General features: G+C 40.7%; 2 protein-coding genes across 4 annotated transcripts in view; both read left to right on the top strand.

Annotated features, from left to right (window-relative positions):
- The window catches only part of LOC119026695, a 1,024,654-nt gene that overhangs the window by 520,417 nt on the left and 491,175 nt on the right, over window positions 1-13,062 (top strand). The window lies entirely within an intron of this gene.
- On the top strand, window positions 7,899-12,752 carry LOC119026910. Of its 2 annotated transcripts, none has more exons than XM_037111591.1 (4): window positions 7,899-8,023; window positions 8,125-8,203; window positions 8,368-8,694; window positions 10,006-12,752. In XM_037111591.1, exons 2-4 carry the CDS (start codon window positions 8,140-8,142, stop codon window positions 10,377-10,379), a joined length of 765 nt encoding a protein of 254 aa, XP_036967486.1. In that variant the 5' UTR covers window positions 7,899-8,023; window positions 8,125-8,139; the 3' UTR covers window positions 10,380-12,752. The 2 variants fall into 2 exon arrangements, with proteins under 2 accessions (XP_036967486.1, XP_036967488.1); XM_037111593.1 differs by having other exon boundaries at window positions 7,935-7,994.

The following is a 13,062-nucleotide window of genomic DNA, read 5'->3' as shown; positions in this document are numbered from 1 at the left end:
GCTCACATCCTGTAGCAGTACATCTGCGCAATAATTGTTCCTGAATGCTCCAGATTCAATGTGAATATCTGACATGTCAAGCTGAGTCACATTAACATGTGAAGGCTCGTGCCGTGTTCACGGTGAAAACCAAAGGCACATCACGTGGTTTTCCCTCGACTACTTTATGATGCATGTCAGCGCATGTTCCTGATGCACGTGTTGTGCAGATGGGAAGTCCCAGACACTTCCCACACTTTCCGTTCACAATCCAATTTGCTTAAAGAAAGCAGAAACGATCCTGTTTTTCAGCCTGTTTAAATTCAGTGAGACACAAATGAGAATGCTGTTTGCCTCTAGTCTCTTCAATCTCTTGTCCACAAAAAAAAAAACATGTGGCTGCCAAAACCTACAATCATCGCCCCGCAGAGATCCAACAAGGTACTCCTGGGACAGTTTGGGAAAATTGGCTCAATTTTATTTGAGTGGCGAGTCACTTGCTACCTGCGTGCAGCCACTCCAGCAGAGAAACACATCATTTGCGCCAACCGCTGTGCTTCTTTGCTGGTAAAACTCTGCCTCGCTCCTCTTTTCCTTTGCTACACTCACTTATGGCTCTTGCAAGAGGAGAGGCTGGCATTGATCGCATCCTGCCATTTTCTGGATGTCACTAGTCACCGCTAATGGCTGAACTAAGCACTACAACGGTGACGGTGATGGCTGGAATCAGCAGTCAAAGATGCTGAGAGGAGAGGGCACGGAGAAAAAGCTTAAAGGGCAATTGGGTAAGGGGATAATGTGAATTAATGCTTAGCTGAGGCTGTACTTAATAGACCCGCTCAACGTGCTACCCTCTCTCGTCGCACAACTCCTCTTTGGGGTGTGCCTGGAAGGACAGAGTCATATGGGTCAAATTGTTGCGCTAAGGAAGGAAAAGTCTAAAACTAAGAGAAAGCTGACCCAGAAAATACTGTGCTGACCTGAGAACAAAGATTGTTTTCAAAATGTTATCGCTTGTGGGCTTATGATTCATTGTGGTGCCATCCCGATCCTCCACGAACACTGGCCCGTATATTTTTCCTGTCAAATGAATTCAAAATTTCTACAGAGCTGCCAAGTCTATGGTGAGATGGTACTTTTTTTGGTAAAGTGCTCATAAATCTTCTGGTGTTCATAAACAAAATAGTTTCAGGTCTTCGACTGGTCTGACACCGCTCATTTGTAAACAAGAGCCAATTTTACTCTTGGCTGTAAATGTGTACAGCTGACCCAGATAGGAATATCTGAAAAAGGAGGATTCAGTTCGACTTCAACACAGACCAGATTCACTTGTAACAGAACAAGGAAGTGTTAATCTTGGTTGTAATGGCCAGTATGACAGTGACAGTTTGTCTCGACTGGTTTTACAGGGCATGCTTCAACAGGCATGAGGAGCTGAAACTGTGGCTGTTCAAACAGGCTAAACAATTACAAGAAGAGGTAGCTCAGAGCAGAATGTCTGTTTCTTATAAGTGTGATCCCTTTTTTGTTTTGGTTATTCAACTCCTGTTAGGGTGAGGACAGGAAAAGAATCTCTGTGGCTGCAAAATGATAGTTAATGCGGAGTCGTTAGCCCTAGCTGTCTGTGTATATCTTAATAAAACGCAGCCTTCTTAACCTGACATGTATTTCAGTCCTAACGGACTGTACGATAAAGCACTTACAATTCTGCAGACTTTGGCGTTTTTAACTTTCGAGATCTTTTGCATCCACAAGAGCAAATATAAAACACTGAAGGAAAGGAAAAACACATTCTAAAAAAAGCATAATAGGTCTCTTTTTAAAGCAGAACTAAATCTGTTTGTTTTATTATGAAACACAAAAGCCGCAATTCAGAGACCAATAATGCTGCAAGTCTAAAATGGAAACTTGCAGCAGTATATTGTAACTGAGATTCTTATTGAACTTTAGAGTTAAGTGCCAGCACGGCTTATATTCTTTAAATCTCGTTGAGGCTGAGCTTTAGTGGGGCTTTGGGGTTTTTAACGGCAAAGGTCTTCAACTGGAATTAGATACACAGGAATTACGAGTGTTATACTTGTACCAACATCCGCCAGACTCTGATGCAACGGAAGACCAACGGATCAAGTTTCTATTTCTGTCATTTGAAAACCTCACAACTTCTGTTTGCTGCTGTTTTATTCTGCATAAGTGTATGCACTGAGCTCAGCAATTCCTGTTGTACATGATGTCCATTCAAATCATTTTGTATCGGTGATAATTAGAACATTATGCTTCCTTTCACTGAAACAGTGACTTCTGGAGCCATTTTGGAGTGATTCGTCTAACACAAGTGACATCCAGCAAAGGTCACATAAATCATTCCTTGTTTTGAACTTGCTGACACTTTGACATTATCTGGGCTCTGTGGGAAAAAAAAAGTCAGAGAGCATAACAGTTTTTTCAGTGTCTAAAAGAAAATCCTTGAACGTCACCAATCAGACCTGAGATGTGAAGTTTACACCCAAAATCTACCTGAAAAATCCCTGTAGCAGCAGGGCCGTAGTGTCCAACAGCACAACTCTCCTGGGCTCAGAATTACTGTCAAACTTTGTTCACTGGATGCTAAATAACTTTAGCGGTTTACCAGACCCACTGCAAATCATGTAAAAGCCACAGATAAAACTTAGCATTATGGGTAATCTGGTCCCCACAGCAATTAAGTACAGGATAAAACTCAACATGTCATGTGACTAAGCCGCAACGCTGCTGTCATGGAAAGGCCTGAGAGTTTGACACCATGGTTTTCCCTGTAATAGGAGGTAGTGAACTGAAGCACAACATTAATGTGTGTGTGTGTGTGTGTGTGTGTGTGTGTGTGTGTGTGTGTGTGTGTGTGTGTGTCACAAAGGACAGATTACAGACAGTAAAACATGAACCTGCTTCAGGCCTGCAGATCCCCACTGGCCAAAAGCCCCAGGAGTCATTGTGGGGCTTCTCCATACATACATGTATGTTCTTGCCCAGCTTGTGATGTGTGCACATCAGTCCAGCATGACAGGGATTTGCATTTTCATAACAAAAGGTCTACCTGCTCTTCCTCCTTGCAGCATGATCAAAGAAAAGTTGCCAACTAATTTGTTTCAACTGACTGGGGTTGGGTTGGCTATTAAAAGCTTGATATCTAAAGGTGCGGTACAAAATAATTGACCACATCAAGCATTCATACCCCAATAAACAGGGGCACCAGAATAACTGCTAACTGGTGTTAACTGTATTCTTTTTAGACATCCATGACTGTATCTTCCATTAGCTTGTTAGCTCAGTTAGCCATGGAGCAAGACGAGGACGACGAGGCAGGTGAATGCCGATATTCAGACTGCTAGCACAGAAGCTTTGGACCGCTGGGAGAGAGAGGTTTTCAGGCTAGCTGGTTAGCATGTCTCTTCAGCACAAAACATACACGCCTGTAACATTACTTCGTTACGTTCTATTTATACTGTCAGTCACCTGACAGCCAACACAACCGACAACACACCAGTTCCCAATTACCATATCAGCTTCTCAACACATTTATGGGCCAGCTTCCTTGAATTCTCTTGGCTCTCCCTCTTTTCCTGTTTGCCTGTCTGGACTGAGAACGTGTTGAAGAACCCTGCTTTGAATTAAGGACACATTACAACGTGTTTTAATCCAACCTGCCTCTCTCGGAGTCAAGCATTTGAGTCCATCACAAACACACATAGTTGGTTGACATATGTAAGTGAGTGTAGGTACAAAAACATCTAGAATGGTGAAAACTGGACATTAACAGCTAACTTTTGTCTCAGGGCCCATTATTTGGTTAAGCAAGCAATAAATGTGACTGCACATGGGTCACGTGTATTCAGTAAACATTACAAAGGCACACCTGACTGTAAGAAGCGATAAACCTTTATCCAGAGGGGGAATTCAGCTGTTGCAGCAGCACAGGGACATAAATGAAACTAACTGGAGAAGAAGTTACTGTATCATAGTGTATATGCACAATTAAACTACTAAAATTCCAATAAAAGCAGTGAACATACAGTGCAGAGTCGTACTTTGACTGATAATACAATACTCTCTCACAAAGTGGCATAGTGGTGTTGTTAGTAGGAGCAAAGTCGTAGAGTTTTATGATAACTGTGCACACGAGACTAGTATGCAATATGATTAATAAGTCAATATACTTAGAGCTGCATGTATAGAAATATGCATCATCAAACCACATAGCGTTGTGATGGGGTAAAAGTGAGGCATGGTCAGGTTAAGGTGTGTTCAGAGAAAACATAGCATGCTGTCAGTGATTTTGAGTGAAACAATGGCCAGTCTGTTGATTCAAGACCTGAATCAACAGACTGGCCACTGGCAATCTTATCTTTTAAGAAAAAATAACAATCCCACAAAACTGATGTCACTGAAAGTCAGATAATCAAAATGAAAGAAGAGCAAGCAGTGTATGACTAACATTAGAGTCAATAAATTGGAGCTTTGCTTAAAGGGAAAGTGTCAGGTAGATGTTAAAATCAGCATCAGTGTGTCTGCTTGGCTTGAGGAAATAATGCTCATGAGATGAATCTGCCAACAATTAAACTGGTCAGATTCTGTTCTGTCATTATAGACATTGGTGTCGTAATGAGTTATTATCATTGTTATGAAGCATAATGAATATTCATGAGTGCCTGGTCAACAATGGCTTCATGGAAAGTGTTACTGATGTCTTTTTTACTCCACGCAGTCTTCTTCCTTGTAGAAACTCTGTGCCTTCATGACCCACAATGCAACTTCCCGATCAGTTTGAGCTGCAGATATTTTATGCTGACAGGACTCAGTACACCTGCTGTGTCCATGCGGTGGCCCTATTGAAATAAATGAGGGGGCTTTGTTTGTCATTTTTTAAAAATATTGTTCAGCAGTACTGTTGTCTGCCTGAACACGGACAACATGATGCTGCTTGCATTTGGTTGGAGCTCTGGTATTTACGCATCAAAACTCCTTTGATCACATCCAGAGCCCTCTAAGTGGGCTGTATGTGGAGCATGTCTGCATCGTGGTACATCCACATTTGCATGTGTTGTACACAGTTTTTGCAACATCCCATCTCCACGGGTCCCCGCAACCTGTGAAATCTTCCTTCAGATTCAATTTGTGTTACTTTTGACCCCGCAAATGCCCACAGGTATGTAAGGTAGAGAAGTAGCAACAGTCAGTTACATTTCCATTATTTTGTGATTTGAACAGATTAATATAAGATATATTTATTATTATTCATGTGTCATCATTTTCCAACACAAGGTTGTTTAATGAAATGCACTTTGCAGTCCTGTTATGCTACTATTTAGATAAAAGGAAGTGAAAGGATTCATAATTGGTAATATAGAAAAAACAACATAACTAAGCCTGAGGAAACAGCCGCTCAGCGGTCTGGTGATACAGCAGCAAATACTTCTGTATCACTTGCCAGATGACAGCAAAGTGAACAAGACTGTGTCTGGGGTGGGTGTTGTCTTTAAGTATGCTTTGGGGTCCGTGCAGACATGTCACCTCACTGACATCACTGGTGCTCCGTACATGGGTGCCTATGATGTTGTGGGTGGTTTTAATCACCCGCTGCAGATCCATTCTGGGTTGTGCACATCTCATGCCTATTTGCAATTTTTCAGAACCAAAATAACAAAACTGAGGTTTACACAGAAAAAGATGTTAAATAGCCTTGAATAACTACTTAATACACAACACTGATTCTCACCCCCACAGCGCAGCATCTCTTAAATTGCTCCTAAAGTGGCTGAGATGTCTTTGGCAGCCGCTGCTCCCTGTCTCCCAGCGCTTCATTAAGTAAATGACAACCACACTGGACAAGCAGCTTTCTAATTAACACTCATACTGTAAGTGTCCAAATCAGTGACCTTGAAAATCAATGCCTATGAAGCTGGCAACAGTTCACAATTGAAAGAAATCTAGAAATTATTCTAAGTTTAAAATAAACTGCATGGCTGTGTTTCCATGCAATGATTGTACATTGACCAGTTTTTTGACACGAGGCACCGTTGCACCAGGGAGGCATACTGTGAGCAGTGCTGGTTTTGGCTTCTTTCTGGTATGTGCTGAAAACAATAAGATAAATAGTGGTGGCATTTTCCTTCAGTAGACATAAGTATGCGGCCTGTTTATGGATTTGATGTCACATACAGTGTTACATTTCTCTTTCTCATCAAACTAAATTGCTTTGTTAACTCCCTGTAAAAACGCACTTCACTTCACTTGGTTTGTCCCGCAAACACTCTGGTTTGATCTGCTAACACACTGGCTCGACAGAAGTGAGTACTAGAAAAGGCAGCGGTTGCAAGCATCTCTTCTAATTAATGACTGATTAAGTAGGCCACATGTTTGCGATAACAATTTACGACACCACACAGAGACTAACGTTAACAGAGCGGAGCAGCGTTCGGCAGTAACAAACAAGACCAGCTGACCAACACAATTAAAAATCTTAGTTAAGCTTTGTGTCGAAGAAAATAACTGTTTAGCGTCTTGCTAACTCAGTAGCACTGCACACAGCCCCTGAGCTAAAGAACAAGTGAGCGCCAGCAGCAGTGACAGACAGTTGTTCATGCACAAACCAAGTACCACAAAGCATACACAGCCACAGCAACGACCTCCTTTACAGCTAATGTAAGCATAAAACACACACCAGGAGTAACTGTGACTTTGGGTAACCTTTTTTGGAGCGAGGTACATTAATGTTTACTGTGGTACCTCTGCATTTAACAGAGTTGTCTGTTATATCTTTATTAGTCTAAAAATGTAATAGAGTGAGTGGAACATGAGATAGTGCCACTAATTTATCTTTAGTCAGGCTTCCATGTGTTTTGGTGGAAAGACTCAAGGGAGACCTGATGGGTAGAGTTTATTTTGGAACAGATGCTGTCAAAATCGGCTTGTTTTTGCAGGTCTGGTCTCATCTTCCCCAGCTTTAGCAGGAAGTAAGGGAGAGTAGGGTAATTTGTGCCACGGGGTAAGTAGCGCCACCCCTGTTATCTAGAAAACCATAGAAGAAGTTGGTCATTTGACCACATATTTTTGAAGAGGCATCCATCTCACTCATCCTGCAAAGAAGGGAGATGCATGGCTTGAGAGGGACGCACATTTAAAGGGATAGTTTGTGTTTTTTGAAGTAGGGTCATATGAAGTACATATCTATAGTCGATGTGTTCCCCACCGTAATCAAGTTTAGTTTTTATCAAAAGTAAATGTCTCATCCAGCAACTGGGCGTCGCACTGTATTTCGCCGCTCGCAGATCAGCTGCTGCCCAGTTACACTAATGCGCAGGGATGATATTCATCTCCTCCAGTTGTTACATGTTGATGTAAAGCACAAGATGGTACAAATGAGCGTTACGGTCACAAACGTGAGTTTTTTGATGATACTTTGGGGGGTCCTTCTTGGCCACATGTGTGTCTTATGAAACAAATCATATTTTGAGCAACTTCTCTCACTCTTCAGTGACTTCTTCCTATGAAGTGACTCATGAATTTACCATAAATCCTTATCTGAGTGAGAATGACTCTTTGGAATACAACAGACAGTGGGGTTTCTCCAGTGGTTGTTGCCATGTCTTTTGAACAATATTGAATAGTCAAAATGACCTCATGGAAAGTTCCTTGCAGTGAAATGAGGAAACATCAAAGGCAGTTGCACAAGTCTGTGCTTGTGGCAGCTTTTCTTGCTTCATGAATAGGCCCTCGCTCTCACAGTCAGTCTGCGTGTTTCACTTTCTCTCGCTATCACACGCTATCAAACTTCACACATTCCCATTTGCTGTGGAGGCTCCAGCACACACCCACAGTAATAAGCCCGTTTCCTTCCTGGTTTTTCCCTACCATACATTTGTAATCATTAACTTGTACTTTGAAGGCTCTGAAGGACTATATTGAAGCACAAAAAGCAATATAAGAAATCAGAGACTCTGAACACGGGAGAGGCACAGATGAGAAGCACCAACCCTCTTGAGGTCAGTTGTGCTTAGATATAAGACTTAAGGTAAGATCCGCCTGCTCAGAAAAAGGTTTCTAGCTCCCTGTAAAACACGTGGTGTGTTTACACTGAGTTTTGTTTTAATTTGATTGTCCTTTGTGTTAAAGTGAAAGCAGCTGACAATGGGGCTCAAAGCATTGCATCTACTTGTCTGGCTACTACCTGTTCTCACTCTCACAACACAAGGTATGTGTAAAATGATTTTAAACTAGTTTGTTGTTGAAAAAGACCCTTCAGAATCAGGGTGTAATATTCTTTTGATAATAATGCTCGCTTTAATATATGAAGAAAGCAGCGAGAAGCCATTGTTTCCATTAAATCTCAGTACAAATTTGTGTCTTTGTCCACAGAGTTGGTACTAGAGGTGAGTCCAAGGGTTCCTGCAGAGTGTGGCAAAGAGGTTACCCTTAATTGCAAAGTGTCGTCATCTCAAAATGGATTATCAGTCTTCCAAATGGAGTGGTTCCAAGAGGGAACAACTTTATGTTCTCAGAGCAAAGGAAATTTGACCGTATACCAGGAACCATCTCTGAGTAACTTCGATTGTGAGTATAAACATGGACAGTTGTCCCTCATCTTCTACAAAGTGCAGCCAATGGACATCGGAAACAAATTCATGTGCAAACTGCGGTCCAACCAGGGAGTTGCGCATAAATATTCAACGGTGGAGTTACAAGGTCAGAGTCCACATTTATTCTTGCCAGCTGTCATAAATGTACAAAATATGACAAGACTGTTCTGCTTCTTTCAGGCTTGTTCTCAATTGCAGTGAGGCATTAGTATTCAGATTCGGTATCTAAAAGTGCCTTGTGTAGTTTTTTAGTTAAGAAAAAAGCGTGAAGTTTAAATTCAGTGATACTCATCCAAAATATTCCGTGCATCTTTGATGTCTAACAATTGTGTTGATTGCAACAGAAAAAATAGGAAAAACTGTTTTTACTCATTGCTGCGTCTCTTGGCTTATTTCAGCCACCTGTCCATCAGTAGAACAGTGTGAGACAATTAAACAGGGACGCACACACAAATCACTGCTCCACAGCACTACTAATGATTCAAAACTCCACAGGGTACCTTGAAGTTAAAATAGAAATAGCATGTTGGAAATGTAATTTAAAGTAGTTATTGATCATAGACACTAAATGTGACATTCCATCTTCCCCCTTTCACTGCATTAATGTTACATGCTGTTGTGCAAGTGTGTAACTAGCTTTGTTTGAGTTATGTAAAACCACTAATTAGAGCTGTGGACTCAAATACTTGTAGCGTGCTTGTTAACGTTACTTAATGGTGTAAAAAACATTTTCTGCCCGTTTCTAACATGACACATTTTTTATAGTTAAAGATAACAATATGCTTTATCCCTAAATAATGAATACCACACTCATTATTTCTTATGTAACGCTACAGCTCAGGAACAGCAGCTTGACATGGCAGTAAATAAGTGCAAAGCTCTACTCCTAGTTAATGACCTAGACCTAATGACTTATTAGAAATACCTTGTAATTTAATTAATTCTATAAAATGAGTAGTTTAGCTGGTCGATCAGAGGATTTCTCCTGATAAAATTAAATTGCACTATAGCCATGAAGACCAATCAAATTACGCTATGAACACCAGCAAACCTGAGCTGATGTGAACTGTATTATTTGGGGTAATCTATTCATCTATGTTTTACTCTGTTGTATTCCATTTTGTTATGGATATTCTTTGGCAATGGAGTAAAACAAAAATTGAGGATAATATTTTGCAGATTTTGTGTATAAAATCTGAATATGCAGAGTAACTTATCAAATCCTTGCAGAGGAGTAAAAAGTACAATTTGCCCTCCACAGAATGAATTGAAATAGTGCTGCATTTGAGTAAATGTACTTAGTTACTTTGTTACATTGTGACTAGTATAGATTTGATATAGGAAATCAGTGAGGTATGTTTTCATCTGGTACATAATTGAAGTTAATTTTAAAAACTCTTTATGGTCTTCTCCTCAGAGTGTTGCGGCAAAGTCACGGGTTCCCTGGAAGGTAACCGTCACAACTGCACCTTCGAACATGTCTGCCCAGACGGAGATGTGCACTGGTTTCATGGCTCCCACAAGTACTCCAGCGGGCCTCATGTAGACACTTGGAAACGTGTGGAGGAAGAGGGCTTCCTGACTATCCACAGTTCCCTGAGGTTGAAAAGCTCAGACAGGGCCTTCAACTGTTCCTTGGTGAGCACCAGTTCTGGCAGGTACATTGCAAGCTATTCATTCCAGAACCCTGAAGTCATGGGAAGTCGGCAAGTCACAAGTGGAGTTGAATCAAAGGGACCTATGAGGACATTTTTATTTGTTTCAGTCTTACTTGGTGTCTCTCTGAAATAATTGATTTTCCAAAGAAAAGCCACGCCACAAAGTGTGATAAGACATCAGATAAGGAACAATGAGGTACTGAGATGTATCGATTTTAAATGTTCAAAATCCAGGTCAACAGCACGCCCAGTTATGTGCGTCATCCAGCATGCTGAAAGATTTATGATTCTTCCTTGTAACCTTTGGCTGAGGTCAACAGGGTGATTTCAGGCTGTGGTGGCTGATAATCATTAGATTGTATAAACTTACTTGCTTTAACTTTTCAAGCATGAGGGATGCAGGGCATATTGGTTTAATTACGCTCTTTCAGAAAACAACACATACACACGCACACAGAAACACACACACAGTATAACTGGAAATATTCAAGGCCTCCTTTTGGCGACTGCTTCAATTCTTAATTTCAGGAGCATGTATCTGTTTCTGAGAGAGCGTGGGATGAAAATGTCAGTGCTCTGTGAGTTCACGCTTTCTGCAAGAGCACCATGAAAAGAATATCCATCTGTTTTGAACAGAATGACAATATCTCAGGAGACGAATGAATTACATCCGTCAGAGATACAGAAGCCTCTGTGGGCAAAATATCAAATAGCCGGACACAGGCGCCCTCATGGCACGCAGCCGCTCTGTTTGTGGTTTGCGGGTGGATGCTGCCCTCTGGTGGAGCAGATGTGATCACTGAGACGTGAACTAATTTAAAGGGTTAATGATAACTTGTCTCATAATATGCTCATGCAGACATCTTTTTTTTTTTTTTTGATTCCTCTGAGTTTTCTGAGCCCAAGCCCAAAACACTGTATTTAAAGCATGCACTGTTAGATCGGAATGACATTGGTACTGGCCAGCGAAACAGCGGCATCGAGTCATGATGAACATTTCTGCTGATGAGATGAGGCTTCACTTGTGTGTAAGTGAAGTGGAACATTCACAAAGTACACCAGCTATCTGCAAACATCCAATATTATGCCTTTGTGACACTCACAGGATGTAAAAAAATGCGTAAAAGTAAGAAATAGGACACATTTTTCTGTAGAAAGTAATTCTAATAAATTGAATGAATAACTGAATATAAATGAATTTCCATCTTCTCGGTGTTATCAGTGAAGTTGCAGAAATCTCTGAGATCGATATCTCCAACCTAGGCAAACAAGACCAAAACTACCTGTGGCTCTTTACCACCAAGAGTAAATGAGAATAAGATATTTTCTGTACTCTTAAAGTAATAGCTTTGCCTAAAATAATATATTTCAAGTCTCACCAGCAACCAGCTCCCTGGGTACAGCAGATGAGCAAGATGACAGATCACTCTTCATCTCGCCCCCACTCCAGTCTTGGCAGGTGTAGCTTGAAGCTGAAGGACAAACCCAGCTCCTAAAACTCTTCCTTTTTACCGCCTCAGTACACCTTCTTTTGAGAGCCCTTTCAAGTCAGAATGACTCTGTTGATGCTGTTATGAGGTCGCTGCCACACAGAGGCAGGTCGAGCTTTCACCAAGACGTGGCTGCGGCTGTGAGCTCGCCGGGTAAACAAAGATGAGGTCACCTTGACCAGTTTCTCACGCATGTGGATGCATCTAGATACAGGCACACACGCACGCACATAGCTTGAATATCGTAATTGTTGTCTTAAACGTATTTTGGGGAATAATTATGTAATTTGAGAAACATTACCGATGATATACAGAATACTTTGTCAGGATTATAATAATTAATGATATATAAGAATTATTCCAAATGGACATTTTTAATTGAGACTCAGAACAATCACAGTAATGCTTTAAATGGAAATGATCATGTATTAAATTATGACAATGATAAATATGATATATCACCATTTATCTGATATTTTGTCATTGAAACCTGTATACTATAGGATTCTGTTGGTCTGTTGTGTCTGTCCTGATTGAAGGATATCTCCTCTGTGAATCTTCCCAAGGTCTCTTCCATTTCTTTTCTTTCCCTGCTTCTAGGGGTTTTTATTCTGAGCCACGGACAGACAGGTTTGTTAACTGTATAGATTGTAAATCTCACTGAGGCAATGTGACTGTGATTTGAGGCTACATAAATGAAACTGACTTGACTTGGCAGGACTTGCAGACCTGTTTTGATTTAGTTTACTTGTGGTAATGTCTCCTTTTGGATGCACAAGTTTGAATTAATCTCTGTACATTTTTGTTTGTTTGTTTAAGAACAAGAACTTTACTTCACTGACTCTTTTGGTTTTGCTTTAAATTTTTAATTTTGTAAATTTGTGTTTTTGTTTTGTTATATGTGGAGTATTCAAGAACATTTTAGACAACATTAATGTTTACAGAAAAAAATCTGAGCAAGTAATCAGCTCTCACAATGGAGTCTTTAAAGGGAAATAAATTAATTATTAAAATAAGTTGTGGTTTGTCATTCACTCATGTCTTATGTTGCTTGGGTTGTGCCTGACTAGCACATATTTTAGACATCTGCCAAATGAAATAAATTGAATGGCTGTGCACCTTAAAGTAGTGTGCCAAGAAAGTCTTAAGTCAAGAGCTGCTGGCTCACATAAAAAACTACCAATAGACAAATGCATTGACCGACTTTAATGCCAGGAGGGGAAGGGGATTTGGGTGGAGTGACAGTTGGCATGCAAGAAAACACTGTTCAAGATGGTATTTCAACATTTGTGAGCGGGAGCCACTGGATATTAATCTATAGTTTTG

The sequence above is a fragment of the Acanthopagrus latus genome, chromosome 1, assembly GCF_904848185.1.
Source record: "Acanthopagrus latus isolate v.2019 chromosome 1, fAcaLat1.1, whole genome shotgun sequence".
Lineage (NCBI taxonomy): Eukaryota > Metazoa > Chordata > Actinopteri > Spariformes > Sparidae > Acanthopagrus > Acanthopagrus latus.
This window is presented reverse-complemented; position numbering and strand designations above follow the sequence as displayed.

Bases quoted from the DNA above. Each gene is read 5' to 3' on its own strand.
- LOC119026910 (XM_037111591.1), top strand. From the start codon at position 8,140: ATGGGGCTCAAAGCATTGCATCTACTTGTCTGGCTACTACCTGTTCTC. The intron at 8,204-8,367 runs GTATGTGTAAAA...CTTTGTCCACAG, and splicing joins TCTCACTCTCACAACACAAG to AGTTGGTACTAGAGGTGAGT. The intron at 8,695-10,005 runs GTCAGAGTCCAC...TCTTCTCCTCAG, and splicing joins TTCAACGGTGGAGTTACAAG to AGTGTTGCGGCAAAGTCACG.